Raw genomic sequence first — 20341 nt, 5'->3', positions numbered from 1 at the left:
TGGGAAATGGGGAGGAGGCAGTAATTTTTCAAAAAATAAAATAAATAAATAAATATAAAAAATAATAAAAAAAGAGAAACTAATGTTGGACAAGCTCATTTCTTGTTGGAACTTTAAAATAAAATGAGAATAAAATCAGGAAATCTTAGTACTTTTTAATCCCTATTTTTGTGGCACCTTGATGTGTTTTCACAGTACCAAAGTATGGCCAAATATATAAAACATGTAAGAAAAGAAAAGTTGGGGGCTTACCTTTGTGATTAGAGTATTTGCCTAGTTAGATTCAGTCTTCAGTCTCCAGCACAAAATAAAAAAGAAAGAAAGGAAGAATGAATGAAAATAACCTTTTGAAAATGCTGTTTACTTAAAATTAATTTAAAAGTACTGGAGTGCCTACTACGCTAAAGTAGTTGGTCTTTCATCATTTATAGAAGTCTTCCAGAATAAATGTTTCCTATTTCCTACTGGAATTTTTGATTCATCTTTCATATTTATTTCCTCATCCAGAGGAGTAGAGTCTTTTACAGAAGGCTCAGGATTTTTTAATTTTTCTAGTGAGACATGTTCTCCATAGTGGCTGGGAATGACTGGACTACTTTTGACTTGGAGGTGTATGAGAAGCCTGCCAAGGAATTTCCCGATGATATTGGGTTGCCTTGTCTATCTTTTGGGACACAAAGTGAAGTATATTACAGGGACACAGGCAATCAAAAGAACTTCTGGTGGCCAGAGTGAGAATAAATAATATGGTGTTGAATTATAGGCCAAATTGTAAATCTACAAGTTAATGACTTAGTAATTAATGGGGGCAAAGACTTGCATTGCCCATGCAGAAGAGTTGCTTTTAGCTGGCAGGGAGGGAGAGTGTAACTCCTTAGATGTGTTGTGCACAGTGACTCCTTGAGAAGAGAGCAGTGTTGGCAGTGTGGTGAGAAAAGTATTCTACTGCTCATTACTAGCTACACTGATGGCCAAAGCTTCCACAGTGATAAGTTATATGATACATAAACTTGATGTAGCATGATATAAATAGCTGAGCATCTTAGCCTTCACTCCAGACTAATCATGAAAACAAGAAAATTCTGGTGAGGGCCGTTTTACAGAATATTTGACCAATGCTTCCTAAATTTGTGGGAACAACAAAAAGATAGCTCTAGAGATTGTCACAGCCAAGAGAAGCATAGAGACATGAGAACTAAGTGTCGTGTGACACCCTGGGTGGAATCCCGGTGCAGGAAAAGCTGTTATGTAAACAATGAGTTCTGAATGAAGTGGTTGTCCTTGGTGTGCCATTGTGATTGAGTAATTATAAAAAGGTCACCACGTAAACCAGAATGTCAGTAAAACTGGAGAGTGAGAAGTTTTGCAACATTATACATTTCAATCTGTTATAAAGTCTTTAATAAAAGAAATTCTATTGATGTAAAAGTCCATAGAATGCAGAATGTCTGTGTTATTAAAAGCTCTGCTTGCCTGTGGATTTTGGATGGCATGAGAGAGAAATAGTGAAGAAGCCATGGAAAAGTTGAGGTAGACTCATCATCTTCATTGTGGATAAAGTTAGCAAGGAGCTGGATCCACTCTTTGACGTAGATGTGGTCTCACTGTTGTATTTTCATATCAAGACGATTGAAAGGAATGCATTAACCTAAAAATGTTTCCAGCATGTTAGCTCTATTCATTAAAATTTAAGGAATAAAACAATAGAAATTGTAGATCTAAATTCACTTATGTCAGTAATTACACTAAATGCAACTGGTCCATACAAGATCCAGCACTGTGCTGTTTTCTGCTCCTTTGGATATTTTAAAGATGATTGCTTAAAATCAGGGGAGCCGGGGAGAATGTACCATGTAAACATGATTACAGTTAATTAAATATGACAATCTAGCATTACCTAGATAACAAACCTCTTCTCATGTTTTTTTTGTTTGTTTGTTTGTTTGTTTTTTTTAACTGCAGCACTTTTATTTTTCTTTACACAATGACATGTTGCTGGGGCCTAATGTTCTCACTGAACAGTAGAAAACCAAAATTTGTCATTTCTTAAATTGAGTACAAAAAAACCTTACATAAATTAAAAGAATGAATACATTTACAGGTGCCAATGCAAACCTTCCCAACTCGAGGCAAGTAACAACCCACGCAGTCAGGAGGGAAAACACCAGAACTGGGTCCTAAGGCTCGAACTTTCCCACCCTGTTAGACCGGCAAGACGGAAGTGGTAACTGGTTCAGGAACCCTTGCCAGCCTCGAGAAATCCTGGAAGTCAGCAGTCAGTTAATACCCTGCACAGATCACTGCACGGTGCTCACACATCCACCAGGCTGGGGATTTCTCGTCCACAGCATGCTCTCGCTCTCCCCAGCCACCTAGTGACCGAGCCACATGAGTTTGTAACTGATTCTATGCAATCTCATCAAAATTCCAATGGCATTCTTCATAAAGTTAGAAAAAATAGTTTGAAATTTTATATGAAAAAAGAGCAGGGAATAGCCAAAATGATCCCTAGGCGAATATCTATGCACTAGAATTTACTTTTGCTCTAAAACAATGAATTACATGGAAAAAACATATGCATCTGCAAGCTATTTCATCAAGTGATGTGCTGGTACCTGACAAATATCATATGCTTTCTCATAAGGACCCTAGTTTACAGTGTCTCCGTGTGTTTGTAGTGGTGGTGAGTGTCCAGGAAATGGGGGAAGTGTTGAGAAAGTGAGAAAGAAGGAAGTGTGACGTGAAAGCATGGAGGTGAAGGAAAAGGAAAGAGAGAAAATATGGTGGAGGGTAGAAGAAGGGAGAAGAGTCAAGAGAACAGATACTGTTTGGAAATGCCACAATGAACACTAATGCTGGACAACATGCTGATTTTTTTCAAATCAAAACAAAGACCAAGCCAGGTGGTGGTGGCGCACACCTTTAATATAAGCACTTGGGAGGCAGAAGCAGGTGAATCTCTGTGAGTTCGAGGCCAGCCTGGTCTACAGGGCGAGTTTCCAGGACAGACTCCAAAGCTACAGAGAAACTCTGTCTCAAAAAAAAAAAAAAAAAAAAAAACCCACAGACCAAATAATTAAACAAACTCCAACCTATATAAGATAGTAAACAGCACTGCTTGGTTAATGCTCCCTAGAAGGACAGAACCAGTATATGGTGTGAATATAGTTTAAAAGGTTTGTGTTTGGTTAGCTTACATGTCTGGGACCATCTACACTGATAAAGAAACAGAACCAGATTCCTTGTTCAGAAAGTCACGAGTCTCAGCCATCCCACTCCAGTGCTCGAAGCCAGAACCTGCCTGAAAGTCAATAGTAGTGTGTCCACCCAAAGTGGCTGCAGAAGCAGGCATGTGCCATGAGCACAGTAGGTGTGCTCACAGGGGTCCTGTGCTGATGGGGAACCTTGTTAGCCAACCGTCTTTGAGAGGTGGGTCTTAGTTAAGGTGTGGCTTTACTGGGACCTAGGGTAAAGCTTGTGTTCCTCCATGTGCGCACTGTCTCTGCACCTTCTCCTGTGGGACATTGCCGTTCTTGGATTTCTCATTTCCTGTTCCATGAATTTTCCCCTTATAATAAATAAAATATAATTGTTTTATCCTTAGCTAGCCTGGTTGTTTCAACACTATGCTCTTTCTGCAACTCCTTTCTCATCTGACTGTCAGCTTGTAGGAAGGCACCGCCCATGTTCAGCAAAGATCTTCCTCCCCAGCATTATTCAGTCAGCTAAGTAGAAATGCCTTCACAGATGCGCAAGGGGGCCTCAGTAGTACGAGACACCTCTTAATCCGTGCGTGTACACACACACACACAGAAATGGACAGTTCAGTTGTAATCTTTAAATGAAAACAAAACCTTCCTTGCTCGTATAGTTTCCCCAAACTTTTAGGGGATAAAATGAGCTTCTCTTTTCAGAATCTCTTCTTGAAAATAGAAGATGTACATCTCAGCTTACTTTATGAAGTCACCTTATTTAACCTGATTCCAAAAACCATACTCAAAATCTGAAAGTAAAGCTGTTAAGCAGTGCCTGTTATAAATATAGGCACAAAAATTCCTAAAACATTGTTAGTAAATTAAATCCAGCAGTATATAGGAAGAATGGGAGGTGTTTCTCCTAGGCTGGTTCAGACAGAATTGAAACCATGTGATCTCATCAAACAATGTATCTTCAAGTCATCACTAAAAGCAGGAGGAAATGTGGTAGTTCAGCAAAGAACAGCTACCAAAATTATATCTACAGTAACATAGGAAGTGAAGAAAAACTTTCTTCCTAAGTCATGAAATAAGACAGAGATATCTTATCCTCGCTTTTCCTGTTGAGCATTGCACAGGAAGTCATAGGCATTCCATCTGGCAAGGAAAGCAAAGGTAGCAGAAATCTTAGGGGAACGCTGTCCAAAAATGATTATATCTACATGGAAAATTTCAAGAAATCTACAAAAAGAAAAAAAGGGACCTAGTATGGTAGCACAAGTAAACTATTGAGTGTCAATATAGAAAAGCCAGTAGTGAGCAAGTGTAGAATAGCATTCAAAATTGTTATGTTCTATTTCAATACACCATAGTATGTGTGATTCCATATTTCTATACACCAGTTAAGAGCAAATTTAAACCTTAAAAAAGACTTGTATATGTCTACCAAGTTATGTGTAAGTTCTCCATATTGAAAACTGTAAAAAACTGATTTTTTTTTTAAATCAGACACCCAGGTTAGTGCCAGGAAACTCTAGGATCCTGGACTGATTGTACAGAGTTAAGATGTTATTTCTCTTAGTGAGCAAAATCCCAATATAACCCTAACATGATTACGTTTATAAAGATGACTAGATTGATTTAGCCCTGGTTTAAACACACACAGAGAGAGGAATAAGGGAAAGGGAGAGGAAAGTGTGGGAACAGGAACATGACTGGGTGGGAGCTGGAAGATTTACACTGTAAGATGTTTAGGTTGACTAGCACCTCTGTGGCCTCCAAGTCAGTATGGTAGAGGTGAAGGGACGACAGAGGTAGATGGAGGAACAGATCAGGACCCACAGATGTGACCACTTGACTTTTGACAGGTGCAAATGCAGTTTAATTGCTAGTGGGTGTGTAAATTGTGGTAAATCCATACAGTGTAATGCTTACTCATTAAAGGTGAAATCTTCAGACTCCATGGATAAATGGCAGTTACTATGTTACGCTAAATGGATTTCACATGCTGTATAAAGTCATTTAGATGACATTGCAGAAAAGGCAACAGTATATTCTAAACTTTTATTTGAGTAGCAAGGTCATGTCATTTGTCCTCCACGTGAAGGCAACATCATTACATACTAAATATGATTCTTTGTCCTCCTTAACCTCAAACTTCTGTACATAATTTTGTGTGGCCCCAAAGTAGTTGTAAACAGATGTAGACAACAAAACTGAATGGCTACAAGGTGACCACCTGAAGGAAAACATGCCCATGGCAGAGTCTCAGCTCTCTGCCGTAGATCCAGTAGCCCACCATGTCCACCACCTCACCTCCACTTCCCACCCATGAGAAACTGCAACTGACCTGAAAGGTGATTCTGGAAAATTATATTCCTGTAGCCTAATGGCCCAGAACTGAGGCTTAAAACACCTGTGACTGTGGGCAAGTAGCTAAGGTTCGCAAGTGTGTGTCCATCTTGAAATGGGCATGTTCAGCTGAGCATGGTGCCTTAGTCCTGCAGTCCCAGCGCACAGGGAGTCTGAGATAAGGGGATCTCAAATTCCAGGACGGCTTGAGCAAAATAGCAAGGTCCTGTCCCAAAATACAGTTTTTGAAATATCCAAGAATATATCTCAGTTGGTTCAGTACTTGTTTAGAACGTATGAGACCCCAGGTTGAATCCCCTGTAAGGGACCCTGGGGTTGGTGGTGGGAATCACATAATATTGGTGCTGTTTCTCATTTATAAATATTTTATGAACCTGAATATCACAATGCAGATCTTCTTGTATATGGTAAAGTACTTAGCAAACACATCATTAGTGTTTGATATTAAATATAAGAAACGTGTGTGTATGTATACATGTATGTATTGCATCCCACAGCAATCAGAGCAAGCTCACCTCTGAAAACTGCTGTTGTTTCTTGTAATTGCATTTCAGTTGGCGCTGCAGTTGTTTCTCTCAGGCAGTAGATGCCAGTAGAGTTCTTCTAAAATAAAAGGCAGATCCTCTGAGCACCTCCATAGCAACAGCTTCCTGGTCAGATTACCAAGAAAAATATTTCAAAAACTAAATATTCTACATTCTGCGTGGTCTTTTAAACAGAAAGAAACAGTTTTATTTAAATAAAAAGAAAAGCTTTCAAACATAGTATTTTTAAGATGCTCAGTTTGTGAATTTTACTTTTTTTGCTATAATAATTGTATATCTTATGTGTTTTAGTTAAATGAATCTCATTTCTTGTTTGAAATGTGGGACTTCTGTATTTAAGCAACATCAAACAGAAGTCTGGCTAAATGTCTGTTAAAAGTGAATACGGCTCAGCTGAAATGTTACACTCAGTTGTGTTTGACAAGGAAGCACCGTGGCTGTGGTATCTGGGGAAGCCAGAGAAACAGATTAACAATTGGCGGTGATGAGGAAAGCAGGGTAACAGGGGTGATTCTGAAAATCTGTTTTGCACCTAATAAGCACGAAAGAATGAAGACAAACTTTGATTGTAGAGCGCTGTGAAAAGTCCAGTAATGTCACCTCCATTATTATCCTTACATAAATTACTCAGTGCTGTCTAGTTCGTTTATAAATATAGTCCTATTATAATAAGAATATTTTCTAATATCTGGTGATTTTACTTAGACCTTTAGAGGCCTAACAGTGAATGGTTCACTTCCATGTTTATTGAGCTTGTAACAATGTACATTGCACTTTACAAATTCAGGTGAGACAACAGGGTCACGGGTTGATAAACAGCCAGTATTAATATGAAATGATAAGGGCTGTGGAAACAGGAGAGCAGTTTGCTTTCCTAAGAGTCGTGTAGAAGTGCTGTGCTGGCAAGGTGACATTGGTGGTGAGCGTGACAATGAGTAGAATTCTGTTAGGAGAGCAAGTCAAAGGAATTCAGATCCATTCTTTGCTTACTGGTCACTCTGTGCCCTGGATACTTTTAAACACTGCAGGCTCCATCCAGTCTTCTCTTTCATGTAAGACAATGTCAGCTGTTAATAAACCACTGATTAGACACATTTGATGATTTTTGGCAAAAGTTACACATTTTTAAAAATTAATCATATAGTTATTTTTTAAAGTCCCTTTAATTTTCCCTATTTCTGGCATTTGAGCTTCCAAAGGAAAAAAACCACACATCCTGATACACATGATATCAAAAGGCAAACCCGCAGAATCCTTGTTAAATGCCCTCCAGCACCCTTTATCCTGCAGACTGGAGATGGTAAATTTTATTTGCTGTAGGTAATGTTTCTAAGATCATTATATCAGAAGATCAAGGAAGCAGCAGTCTTCGGTATTAGGAGTTTAACATTCCTCAACCAGTTGGAAGAAATTCTTTTTCTCTGAATGAAAATTTCTTGGTATGGCTGACAGCCAATAAAATTACAACCTGTGGTTGCCATATGATTGTCTTCCAAAATTTAAATCTGATTTTTTTTGTTTTTTTTTTCTTCCAAATGCTAGCGTTTTGAAATGTACTATTTATAGACAGGCACATATCCAGAAATAAATTTGATAAGTAAAAGTGGTATGCAAAATTTCTGTAATTCCCCTATGTATTAAACTTAAGTGAGTTAGCAACTTTGAGTTCTTTGAAATTAGTTCAGTTTTTTCTTAGTTATGACATATGTTATCAGTTGTTTTTTGAAAGAGTCTTGTCACATCTAGTCATACCAATTTTGATGAAATGTTAACTGCTTATAAAGATTCATAAAGTCTGTCTATCTAGGCTGACTTCCTGTAAGCTGATTCTAGCATGTTAATATTTGGCCTCTAGTTACATAGGGTTGTAATACATGTTTAACTAGTTTCCCATATTTTGCAAAATACTTATTACCCTGCTCTGTGAACTTTTATACTTCCTGTGCTCATTCCCTTGCATATTCCTATCAGAATCATAAAAACCTAGAGCCTTTGAGCAGCTGTGGCAAGGTTTAAAGTGTGCATCTCTGGCTGAGATGAGGAGTTTGGCAGAGGAAGGCTCGGTAGTGTGCTGTTTTATATTAACAGGAAGCAGCAGTGGTGGTTTGCAAACCCTGCAGACAGGAAGTTTAACACATGCACAGCCCTTAGCTTCTCGATAGGAAGTTGAGCTCCTTCTGGAAACATTCGCAGTGACTTTAAGTGTAAATGCACGTGAATGGCAGCCTACAAAGAACTGTCCTGCAGCCAGCACACGGGCACATCCACAGCCCTCCAGAAACTGGAAGGCTTTGCTAGCCGCCTGTTTCACAGGCACTCCAAAGGCACCGCACATGACCAGAGAGCAGCTCTGGAGAATGACAGCCTTCGGGTCTCTGAGCAGACTGCCTTATGGGACAGATCAAGTAAGTGTTTTGTTTTGTTTTGTTTCACCGATACATTGTAATTAGTAGCTAAAGTGTTTGGGGTTTCAGAATCAGAACTAAAGAACCCAGCTTTGTCTGTTGTTTTATGATTTGTAGAAGGACATTTTTCAAGATGATGAGAAATTCCATAAAAATTTAGTAAGTTGAGATGAATCATGTGTAGTTCATTTTTCTAAATTTTATATGACTTCCTTAAGTCAAATATCAATGATAAAATTGTCGGTGATATTCTTATATAATTTCTAATATATGTCACTATTGGTATTTTTACTTTTTATTCTGAGGTACAAAAATAAACAATGACCTGACTACTTTTCAATTTCTTTTATTTATAACTAACTTTACATTTCGAATGTTACATTTGTTTACAGTTGCATTTTATTGGGTTTGTCACCTGTCTTTTAATGAATATGTGAAAGTTATTACAGTTGTTACAGAAAAACCTTCTAAAATAGATTATTAATCTATGTAAAATTGTACATTTGTTACATGATTGAGGTCAAAATCTTTCATTTTTGCATTTTATATCATGCATGAATATTACTATAGGCTAAACAAGTTGCTTATTGTATTACATTTCTTCGGAGCCTGTTTAAATGTTCAGACTCGGTGTTTCGCTAAATGATTTAGAAGCTTTGATAGCATAAAGTGTAAAGGCTGTTTCACATTTAAACAGCACCAGTACCCTGTTCCCACGTTAACTAGGCCCCTTCCTGAGGAGCCCACTGCCTTGTGGTTAAGGAGAGCAGTGGTTGCCCTTGTTTGCTGTCATCAAATAGAACTAGAATTTGCCTCTTTGTAGTCATGGATCCCAAAGCAGTTAAGGAAGAAAATTCATTTTTAAAATAAAAAAAATGTACATGTAAATTGCTCTGAGGAAGCTTAGGCTAAGTTTTACTGCATCAGAATTGTTTTGTAACTCTTTGAAGCTGGTCTAGGGAGAAAGAGCGTGTTTTTGTATAAACTATCTTATCTTTAACTCTCTCTCTCTCTCTCTCTCTCTCTCTCTCTCTCTCTCTCTCTCTCTCTCTCTGTGTGTGTGTGTGTGTGTGTGTGTGTGTGTGTGTGTGTGTGTGTAGGGGCCGGGGGTGGAGGGGGGTGTTTTTACCCAAGATTTCCTGCCTCAGCTTCCTGAGTGCTATGATTATAAACCTGCACTATCATGCCCAACTTCTCAAAAGATCTCACTACTTGGGTTTAATCATCACTGCATAGGAAGTTAGCAGGTGAAGAGTCTCCTGTGTGTCTAGTTCACAGACTGTTGAGACCTGCAGTGGCAGCACAGGCTACCGAGATCTCCACGGCCCGGTGCCTGCTCTGTGAATTTCAGTCTTATAAACCCTTTTGGAGATATTTTGTGTTCTTTAAAAGTATTTCTAGTTTCAAACAAGGAACAAAACCAGTTTCTTTTCTGCATCTGGAAGGAATGTAATAGAATTTAATCATTGGAGTTATGTTTGCACTTGACTGAAAGGGCTGGAGGTGTGTAAGATTTGTATACTTTCTGTAACGTTTTTAAGTGCAGCAATAGAGTACAGTCTTGTGACAGACACATGACTTCTTTTAGAAAAACAGACTTTAAAATGCTGGGGTTTTTGTTCTCTATTGAAAAGAAAAAAAAACAAATAAGGCAGTAGTATCATGGCATACAAATACAATTATGACCAAATGTCATAATTGTAGCTCTGTGAATAATGAGCTTGGTAAGAAATGGTTAAGGAGCAACTGAATTCAGTACATGTTCCTCCACCCTCTTCTCCTTTTCATATCCTCAAAATATTCTAATGGGCACCGTGATTTTACATGTAAGGGGAACACAGTAAGCATGGCCTCTTGGCTGTCAGTGTAGACGAGAGGATGCAGAGATAGAAGCTGCAATCCTGCCATCTCTGTACTTCGCTTTATTTATTTTGTGTGATGAAAACATTTTTATTCATTTGTGTATATGCTAACAAAGAGCATTTTAAAAATGCGTCTTTGGGGGTGAGAGTGGAAACGCATAAGTGTAGAAGTCAGAGGGCAACTTGCAGGAGCTGGATCTTTCTTCCATCATGTAGGACCTGAGATTGGACTCAGGTCCCCAGGTTCGGGGACAAATACCTTCCATCTGAGCCATCTCACCTGGACAAGGAAGAGCTTTTGACAAGAAGGAGTTTACCGGCAAAAAGCACTGCTGGAAGCTACTTTTGTGGAGGTCACTGTCAGGGCTTGTTTGAGCAGAGAAGAGAAGGCTGGAGCTCCTGACACACCAGGAGAGCATTACTTGAAAAATTAGGCCTGTGGACTGTTGAGTAAAGATGGAAGACTAATTTAGGCAAACATGGTTTTTGTTTTTTGTTTGTTTTGTTTTTTTATGTGACTCAGCTTGACTCTGGACTCATTATGTAGCCCAGACTGGCCTCCAACTTGCCGTGATCCTCCTGCTTCCACACCCCTTTCGTTAGATGACAGATAGCACAAGATGGTAAACTTTAGAGTTTCTCTCTTCTCCAGGGACATTATTTGTAGGAATAGATATAGAACTTAAGCTACAGAGTTGTTTCTGTGGGTTTCAGTTTTAACTCTAAATTAACAGTAACTCTTCATTGGTAACTTAACGTGTGGAATAGCTATTTTCTTGCATACTTAAGTTCAAAGTAACAACATAGGAATTCTGCTTTTCGTCCTGGCTCAGAATAAATGGAGTTATTGACATTCATTGACTTTTCTTCCTAGAAAATTTGTTGTATTTCTTTTTGAAATCTTTTTTGTTGTAATTGCAGTTGTATAAAACTGAAAGTAATAGAGGGGTTGCATGTTGTGAGCCATTGGTTTCTAAAGTTAGCAGTGTCTAAGCTGGAGCATTTTAAAGAGCAGTGCGTTGATACCATCAAACTGTTACCTGTCCTTCCTACCCAAGAAGTGCTTGTCGATTTCTGTGGTGGATGCAAGTTCACTTTAGTAAGTGTAGATTTAAATACTGTAATGAGTAAGTAAATGATTTCGGATATGAGTTTTCTCGATAGAACTAGATAACTCAAGTGACTGTAATAGACTAATTTATCACTTTTACCCTTTTGAAGCTTTTTAAACCCTATTTGTTAGTCCCTCGAGTTTGTGTAATTGTAACTTCTAAATTACTTTTTATCTCTTTTCACTCAGCAACTATTTTATGAGCTGATTGATTATTATCGATTTCTACTCATACAAAAAATCTTTTTGAATATGGATTGTATCCTAGTTTATAAGCTGTGATTATCAGGGTCATAGATGTAGCTCAGGGTTAAGAGCACTTGCTATTTTGCAGAGGACGTGACTTTAATACCCAGAAGCCACATGACAACTCACTACTGCCTGTAATTCCAGTTCTAGGAGATGCAAAGATATCTTCTGCCTATCTTAGGAACTAGGCATACATGTGGTACACATACATATATGCAGGAAGCATTCATACACATAAAATAAAAATAAGTCTACAATTATAAAGATTTCAAGGAAGATTAGATGATTTTACCCTCAGAAACAAGAGTAAGAAGAGCAGCCAGAAACAATGTAATATTTAAGCCACACTAACATGCAGAACGTTGGACTGTAATCGTAGAAGCCAATAGGAACTCTATTTCTCACCACTTCCAATGTCTGTGTGAGTGCTGCTGGATATGGGGGTAGGCAAGTGATATTTCCATCCCATTAACATAATTTTTTATGGAGAATCATAGTACAACACCTTAGATAAAGAGCCGGAAGAATTTGAAACATGCAATACAAAAGTTAATTTGCTTATTCTTCTACAGGGAAGTGCATACTTGGTCTTTAATTCAAGCTAACACTTTTAAAGTTACAGTGAATATGGCAGTTTATAATAGCCAGATAGTGAATAGGGAATTCCCTTTTTTCCTTTTCTTTTCTGTTTTTGTTTTTGTTTGTGTTTTGAGCCAGTGTTTTTCTGTGTAGCCCTGGCTGCTATGGAATTTGCTTTGTAGACCAGGCTGGCCTTGAACTCACAAGATCCTCCTCCTACCTCTGCTTCCTGAGTGTTAGGCTTAAAGACATGCACCACCTGGCTGTGATCCCCTTCTTAACGGTATTTGTTTGCAGTATTCTGATGGGATTTCAGGGGTTGGGGCTGTGTTTCTGTTACTCCTCATGTTGTGTCTGTCTGTACAGTTTGATCTTTAACTTCCTGGAGGCATAAGGAGTGTGGGTTCATTCTGACATTGCTACCCTGTTCTCAGTAAATGCTTTATTTATTATCTTAACATCTTATATTTTTTAGGCTTATGCTAATAAAATCTTTCTAACTTGTTCCATTATGGTTTTTGCAGTTTCTTTGAAAGGTTTATGGGTTTTCACTAAAAATACCAAAATACTCACCTGACCCTGGCAAATACTGTATTTCCAGGCCAGGCACTTTCCACTGTTAACTGTGGGTTTTGATCATGACTTTTTAGTAATAATTCAAGTAATCAACAGATACATTTACATCATTTACAATAGTTACATCATATTTCTTTGTATCCAGATGGAGCTGATCTCCCACTCTTCCCTCAAACTCAAATACTCACATACTTCCTCTTTCTATTAATTCCTTTTCCTAGATGTTTTATACAACTGGAATTATATAGCATATAATGTCTGTTTCTGACATCTTTCATCTGCGTTGCAGAATGTGTCAATAGTTGCTTCCTATTTGTTGCAGAATCTACTGTGTTGGGTAACAAATTTGCTTTATCTGGTCTGTTTTGTGATTGACTAAAATAGTATTGTTTCTAGATTTTTGGCTATTTGGATGATACCATAAATATTTAAAAGCAAGTCTGTGTATACAGTTCTTTTTTTCTTTCTGAGTAGGTATACAGGGTAGAGTGGGAATGAAATGATTGTGTCGTACATTCTCATGCTCTTCAGGAATGGCCAGTGTGCTTTCCCACAGTGGCTATACCGTGTCATACTTCACCTGTGATGTAAGAGTCCAGTTTCTTCGTGTGTTCGTCAGGACTTGGTATGGTCAGTCTCATGGAGTATAGACAGTTTGAGGTTTGAACTGGTATTTTGCAGGATGGTGTTAGCTTCTCTGCCCATAATAACCAGTGCCATTGGTTTATTTTGTATTCTTAGAAACCATTTGTGTATCTGGTTTGGATACTGTGTACTTAAATATTTTGTTCACTTTCAAAATTAAATTACCTTCTTTTTCTAAGTCTTAAGAGCCCTCTATATATTCTGAATCCAGATTCTTGTGAAGGTTTGTAATTTGCAAACCTCTGCTCTCGGCATCTGTCTGTGAGGAGGGGAGGCTTGGCACTTGAGTCAAGTCAGCGCTGTCTGTCCTTCCTTCGCACGTTGTGCCTTTTGTGCCAGACCTTAGGACATCTTTGTCTTACCAAAGCCATTGGGTTTTTTAATCTGTTCTTTCTCCTATAAATCTGCCTATATTTTCAGTTCTGTATTTGCTGTGAATTATGGAGAGAGAGAGAGAGATTCTGTTTGTTTTTTTTTGTTGTTGTTTGTTTTGTTTTGTTTTGTTTTGTTTTTAGAGACAGGGTTTCTCTGTAGCTTTGGAGCCTGTCCTGGCACTAGCTCTTGTAGACCAGGCTGGCCTCGAACTCACAGAGATCCACCTGCCTCTGCCTCCCGAGTGCTGGGATTAAAGGCGTGCGCCACCACTGCCCGGCGATATTCTGGTTTTTATTATTTTATTTTTTACAAAAACTTTCCTTACTGCATTGAACTATCTTAATTCCTTTGCCAAAACTCACTGAGAACTATATATGTTTGTTTTTATGCCAGCCACATTGATTTGGTCACAGTGAGTTTAAAGTAAGTTTTGAAATCAAGTAGTGTATTTCCTCTAATTTTGTTCTTTTACCAAAATTATTTTAGCTATTCAAAGGCTTTGTCTTTCCATACAATTTCTGGATCAGCTTGTCCGTTTCTAAAGCAAAGCCTGCTGACGTCTCTGGATACTCTGGAAGCTATGGGTGATTTGGGAAGAATTGTCGTCATACGGTGACATGCCTCTCCATGTCTTCAAGTGACAGAGTTCATATCTGAGATCTTTATTTCTACTAATGTTATTGTGAATGAAACTCTTCATTAATTTCACTTTGGGGTTCTTTCCTGTTTTTTTTATAATTATTTTTAGTAGTTTCTTTATAAGTTTAGATTCTCTAAAGATCGGATCATGATGTCTTTGCATAAAGCTTCTCACGCGTGTGAATATCTTTAGTATTTCCCTTCCTGCCTTTGGCTTTACACAGTTTATGCCCATGAGTGCTTTGTGCCCGGTCTTAGGAGGAAGACAGTCGGTCTTTCACTCTCAAATATGATGTGCGCTGCTGGACTCTTCTCTCCACCCTCAGTCTGGAAAGGCTGTTGGAGTTCTCAGACTTCTGTTGCTGCACATGCGTGGTCATGCTTATCCTTTGTTCTGTTAACGTGTTGTTTTTATTTTATTAGTTGATTTTTCAGTGTGGAACAATCTTGCTCCATGGCCTTGGAGTATAATTCCTATTACAGACGTGCAGGGTTTGGGCAGAGATCTTTTCGTCAGTGGAGTATACTGAGCGGTAGTTTGCTTTAGGTCTTTGCCCAGCTTGACTTTCAGCCTTCAGAAAATGAGTCACAAGTGTTCTTTGCTCTGAATTCTGTATAATTCTGAATGTTCTATGCTTGTTAAAATTGGTGTTATACTTGATAACTTCAGAGTACTTATTCAGGAACCATTTGGATTTTAGCTTTCAATTATGGAAGAAAAACTAAATTATTCTGATATTTTTATTTCTACTTCTTTCTGGGTTAGCTTTTGGTAATTTGTAACTTTTAAATAATTTATCCATTTCATTCATCTTAATTCTGGTAATTTGTATTATTTATCTAAGTCATCTTATATGCTTGGCCTGTGTCTTAGTTAGGCTTTCTGTTGCTGTGAAGAGACACCGTGACCAGGACAGTTCTTATAAAGAAGACATTTAATGAGGTAGCTTAGTTTCAGAGTTCAGTCCATTGTCATCATAGTGGGACAAGGTGGCACACAGGAAGACATGGTGCTAGAGAAACTGAGGGTTTTACATCTTGATATGCAGGCAACAGGAAGTGATCTGAGATACTGGGCATGGCTTGAGCATATATGAGACCTCAGAGTGACATACTTTCTCTTACAAGACCATACCTACTCCAGCAAGCACACCTCTTAATAGTGCTACTCCCTTTGGGCCCATTTTCTTTTAACTACCGCAGTATGAAATTACCAATAATTTTTTTTTAAAATAATCTTGTTTCTCTACCCTTTGTGATGATGCTGTTTTTATTCTTTAATTCAGTCATTAGTAACTTTTGTCATATTTAAATGTTCCTCAGTCTAATATTACTGTAGCTCTGTATTAGTCTGGTATTACTGTAGCTCTGTATTAGTGGTGAGTGTTGCATTTTTCCATCCCTTTCCATTTTATTAATCGTTTCTTCTGTTTGTGCTACTTTCCCCTTTAAGAAATAAACAAAATGGAAGAAATGATCACCTGGTAGTCACCCATGATCTTGTATTTTCACAGTTGGTTCATAGTAGGCAACACAGTTCTATGAGATTGTGGGACCTCTTAGACATAGGACACCTGTAGCCGATATGGATTCCCAGGAGCATCCCAAAAATGGTTGTATGTCATTTCTTTGCTGTGCACAATGTTTCCTTATTTCCCTCGCGATGTCTTTGTCATTCCTTTCCCAGGATTTTAGGATTTCAAACATCTTTCTGTTGTTGATTCTTTAATTATGCTCTTAAAAATTATTGACTGTATCCATTCATTATGTGTGTATGTGTGTGTCTGTGTGTGTGAGTGATGTGTGCATGCCATGGCACAGATATGGAAGTCAGAGGACCAACCACTACACGGAGTTGTTTCTCTCTCTCTGTGGAACTTTGGGATAGAACTCAGGTCATCAGGTTTGGTGCCAGATGCCTTACCATTCGGCTTTCTTGTGAGTCCTGAATAACTTGATAAAAGACTGTATTTTAAAAGGTTGAGAGCCTTTTGAATGAATCACCTACTTTGTTGTCTTACATGTGAAAACAGAGCATTTTCATCTACGTTATAAAAGAATCACATTCTGCTGACTTACGGCGCTGTCTTTTATGGATTGTTTAAGGCATTATGCAAGTTTAGTTTATCCTTGCTCACTTCCTGTCTAGTTTTTCTAAGATTTATTAAGAAGAGAGTTTTGAAATCACCAAGTCTAGTCATGCTTCACATTGCTGAGCTTCAGTGAATAGTGAACCACCTCTGTGGCAGTAGCTCCTTTAGATCATGGAGCTGAAACATTTGTATTGCGTAGTGACTCTGTAGCGGTCGCAATTCCATAGTTGAATGCATTGTTCATGTGTTTATAGAAATACTGCCATCAACAGATCTGCTCTGACAATTGTGTAAAGGTGCAGCACATGTAATTATAGATCCGTGTAATGTGTGGTAATGAGAGTGAACAGACTTGTTGCTGGCTTATGTGTTTTTGTGCTACACTGTTATTTTAGAACATACCCTCTGTTTATGTACTAAGAGTCTCTTCTGAAGCAGTACACAGGCTGTGTGAGCAGCAACCTCGTGTAGCTCACACTGCATTGCTGTGAGTCAGTCTCTTATCGCCGTGCTCCTCACGCACCGTAAACATACGTAAGAGGCCACATCAGCTGACCTGAGTGAAAGAAGTAACTAAGGACTACATAGATGGGAAATCAGTGAGAGTCATTGCTTGTTAGTTGCGTGTTCCATTCTGTTGTGACTGTGATCTTGACGAACAAGAGCAACCAGACAGAAATTGTGAAAGCAATGAAATGAGCGGAGATTCCAGAAAGGACTCTCACATTTATTTCCCTCTCAACACCACGAGGTTCTGAACAATCACGTTTGCAACGTAGAAAGGAGAGCCTGGATTTTACAATGAGGTTAGATTTTCTACTAGCTCTGTAAACATGATTAAGAATTTACTGCAGACTTGAAAGTGAGTGTATCTAGGTGCAGACATGAAGACAACTGAGGCATTAGGGGAACCCCACAGTGAGCTGGTTGTAGAGGAAAATGTGCCAGGCATCTGGTGGAGCAGCTCTGGCAGAGCAGGACTGCACAGTGGCTTAGGTGTGTCGGGGGAGGGGCTCTGTCTAGGTGTGTGAGCACTCCCTGATGTGTGAACAACAGAGTTGTCACAGACACATTCCGACACTGTATCCCTGCTGTAACAGCACACGAGTGTAGTTATTAAATCACCTAATTCTCCTTTAAGTCTGTCTGTGTCCACATTACAGTGGCTCTTCTGCTCAGTCCAGGTATGTACCCAGTAGTTACTCCCAAGATATGTTGGCTTTATAATGCATGGTCTTTTGTTTCTCTAATATTATCAATGAAATGATTTACCAGTATCAGTGTAGACACCACAATGTCTCCTGGTTATTATTGTGGTGAGGTGTCTTTACCCCTTTTCCTTTGTTCCTGTTTCTATTTGCAGACTTAAAGTGTCTCTTACAGATGACATTTATGTGAACCTTGCTTCCTAATCAGGTTGATAATTACTGCTTTTCATTTGTTTCTTTCATTACATTTAATGTAATTGTTGACATGATGGGTTTATATCTTGTTTTATTGATTTCTGTTTTATATATTTTGTTCTTATTGTTGATCCTATTTTCCCTTTATAATGCCTTCATTTTTATTAAGCAAACACAAATTACATCATTTGAAAGCCTCTGTTGATCTTTTTAACTGTTAAAATATTTTTAATATACTCTTCTTGGTTTTTAATGATTTTATATAGTAACAGTCTTCTTCAGTATATAATTGACATCATTTCTAGTAAAATAGAACAACTTTGCACTAATATGATAAATTTATTGTCTAAATATAATATTATTTTCATTGTACATTTTGTGAATTCATACCCAGCAGGTTTAAGATTTGATACTCAGCATCATGCATGCACTCACATATGTAAGAAGACTATGTATAACCATTATGTGTGTCTAGATGCACACATTTGTATATGTAGATTTTTCCTTACTGGTTTGCCATTTCCTGTGTTCCGAGGACTCGCTTGTGCATTCCTGCTTGCAGCACGTGTCCTCTGTTGTATCTGTTACACTTCTGGATACACAGTTCTTACGGCGCAGTTCTCTTTCTTATTTCTCCTAGCGTTTCTGTGCATCAGCTCACTGTCTCCTAGTCACCTATTTCCTAAGAGAAGCTAACACTGCATTGCTTTCCCTTGTACCTGAGCACTGGCTTGTCTATTCCTGCTTTGAAATTTTTTACTTGGTCTTTATTTTTCACTTGACTTTGAGGTTTCTAGATGTGGGTCTTCCTGTTTGTTCTACTTAGTATTAGCTTAACTATTTGTTTCACATGGTTTATGAACTATAGGTTATTTTTTTTCAAATTAGGGCATTTTCAGTCATTATTTCTTTTTTTTTACATTTTTTAAAAATATTTATTTATTTATTTATTTATTTATTTATTTATTTATTTATTTATTATGTATACAATATTCTGTCTGTATGACCGCAGGCCAGAAGAGGGCACCAGACCCTGTCACAGATGGTTGTGAGCCACCATGTGGTTGCTGGGAATTGAACTCAGGACCTTTGGAAAAGCAGGCAATGCTCTTAACCTCTGAGCCGTCTCTCCAGCCCCCTGGTCATTATTTCTTTAAACATTTTCCAGCCAGTCTTTGCTCTTGGTTCCTATTAGATGTGTGTTGGGCCCTCGGTATTAAATATAATTCTAAGACTGTTTCTTTTTCTTGATATTGTTCATATTGCGAGAATATCTTCAGCTCACATTTACAGGTTCGATCTTTTCTGCTTCTGAAATGTGATGTCAGAATTATAGTGAGTTACATTTTTCATATTGACTTACCAGGTCTCTACTTTCTGTTTCTCATATTTCCCTTTCTGTATTGAAATTCCCATCTGTTGTATCATTCTTATCAATTCTTTGAACAGTTCCCCTTCATTTCGTTCAACATTTTACTAAATGTTTGCAAATATTTTCTAAATTGTACATAAATCCCAGTTCTGGGAGAGTTTCTATTAACTACTTGTTCTTCTCATTATGAATTATATGGGTTTGGGCAAAAATCAAGTCCTTAAAATGAGATATTTGTAGTAGCTCTATATTTGGCTTACTTTTTTGCTTCAATAATTGGTCTTTTTATTTAGACATCTTTAGTCCAGTTTGTAGATTTAGTGTCCTTCATGGTTTGTGCTGCTTGTCTCTAAATTCTGATTTTATGTAATTTACTCTTGGTTTGTCTCTTGCCCTGAGTCCCAGAATTCAGTTGATATACACCGTCAAGGGCATGCTGGTGGAGCTGTGCGGAGGGGGGCAGCACACGTGTGGGCCATAGAGCTTTACATTGGGGATCTCAAGTGGGGGTCATAAAGTCCTATGCATCCAGGGACTTTTAGAGAGTTTAGCTCCTTTCTGTCTTCTCTCTATTTCCTTCCTAAACCTCTTGCTAGACCATCCGTCTGCTGTCCATTTCTGAGGGCATTAAGCTAAAGGAGCTGGGCATTTCCCCACTGACTCCTCACTTGCAGTTTGCCTTCTCACGTATAGTATTACATGTGGGGCTTCGGGCCTTCCTCTGGCAGGGCCTGTAAGCCTCCCAGGCCAAACTGGAGGGATCTGAGCAGACAAGAAGCCGCAGACTTCAGTGTTCTTCCCCAGAGCGCTGTGGTGCCTCCTGATGTCTCTCACCTTGTCTGTGCTTAATCTGTACCAGAGCAGGGAACCTCCTTTCCAGCAGTTTTGTCCAGCTTGCTAGTTGTTTCTTGGGGAAGGCT

The 20341-nt window shown here is 38.4% G+C and overlaps 1 protein-coding gene across 2 annotated transcripts in view; it reads left to right on the top strand.

The window, feature by feature from the left end:
• The window catches only part of Prkacb (protein kinase cAMP-activated catalytic subunit beta), a 78895-nt gene that overhangs the window by 16085 nt on the left and 42469 nt on the right, over positions 1 to 20341 (top strand). Inside the window, exon 1 of one of the 2 annotated variants that reach the window (XM_050160112.1) lies at positions 8283 to 8517. The exons of the other annotated variant lie outside the window; for it this stretch is intronic. Within the exon in view, the coding sequence (XP_050016069.1) occupies positions 8331 to 8517 (187 nt within the window). The 5' untranslated portion in view covers positions 8283 to 8330. Of the gene's footprint in view, positions 1 to 8282; positions 8518 to 20341 lie in introns of those variants that run through there. 2 annotated transcript variants of the gene reach the window in all.

This window comes from Alexandromys fortis, unplaced genomic scaffold (genome assembly GCF_014885135.2).
Source record: "Alexandromys fortis isolate MF-2015 unplaced genomic scaffold, M_Fortis_MF-2015_v1.1 scaffold_124, whole genome shotgun sequence".
Lineage (NCBI taxonomy): Eukaryota > Metazoa > Chordata > Mammalia > Rodentia > Cricetidae > Alexandromys > Alexandromys fortis.
This window is presented reverse-complemented; position numbering and strand designations above follow the sequence as displayed.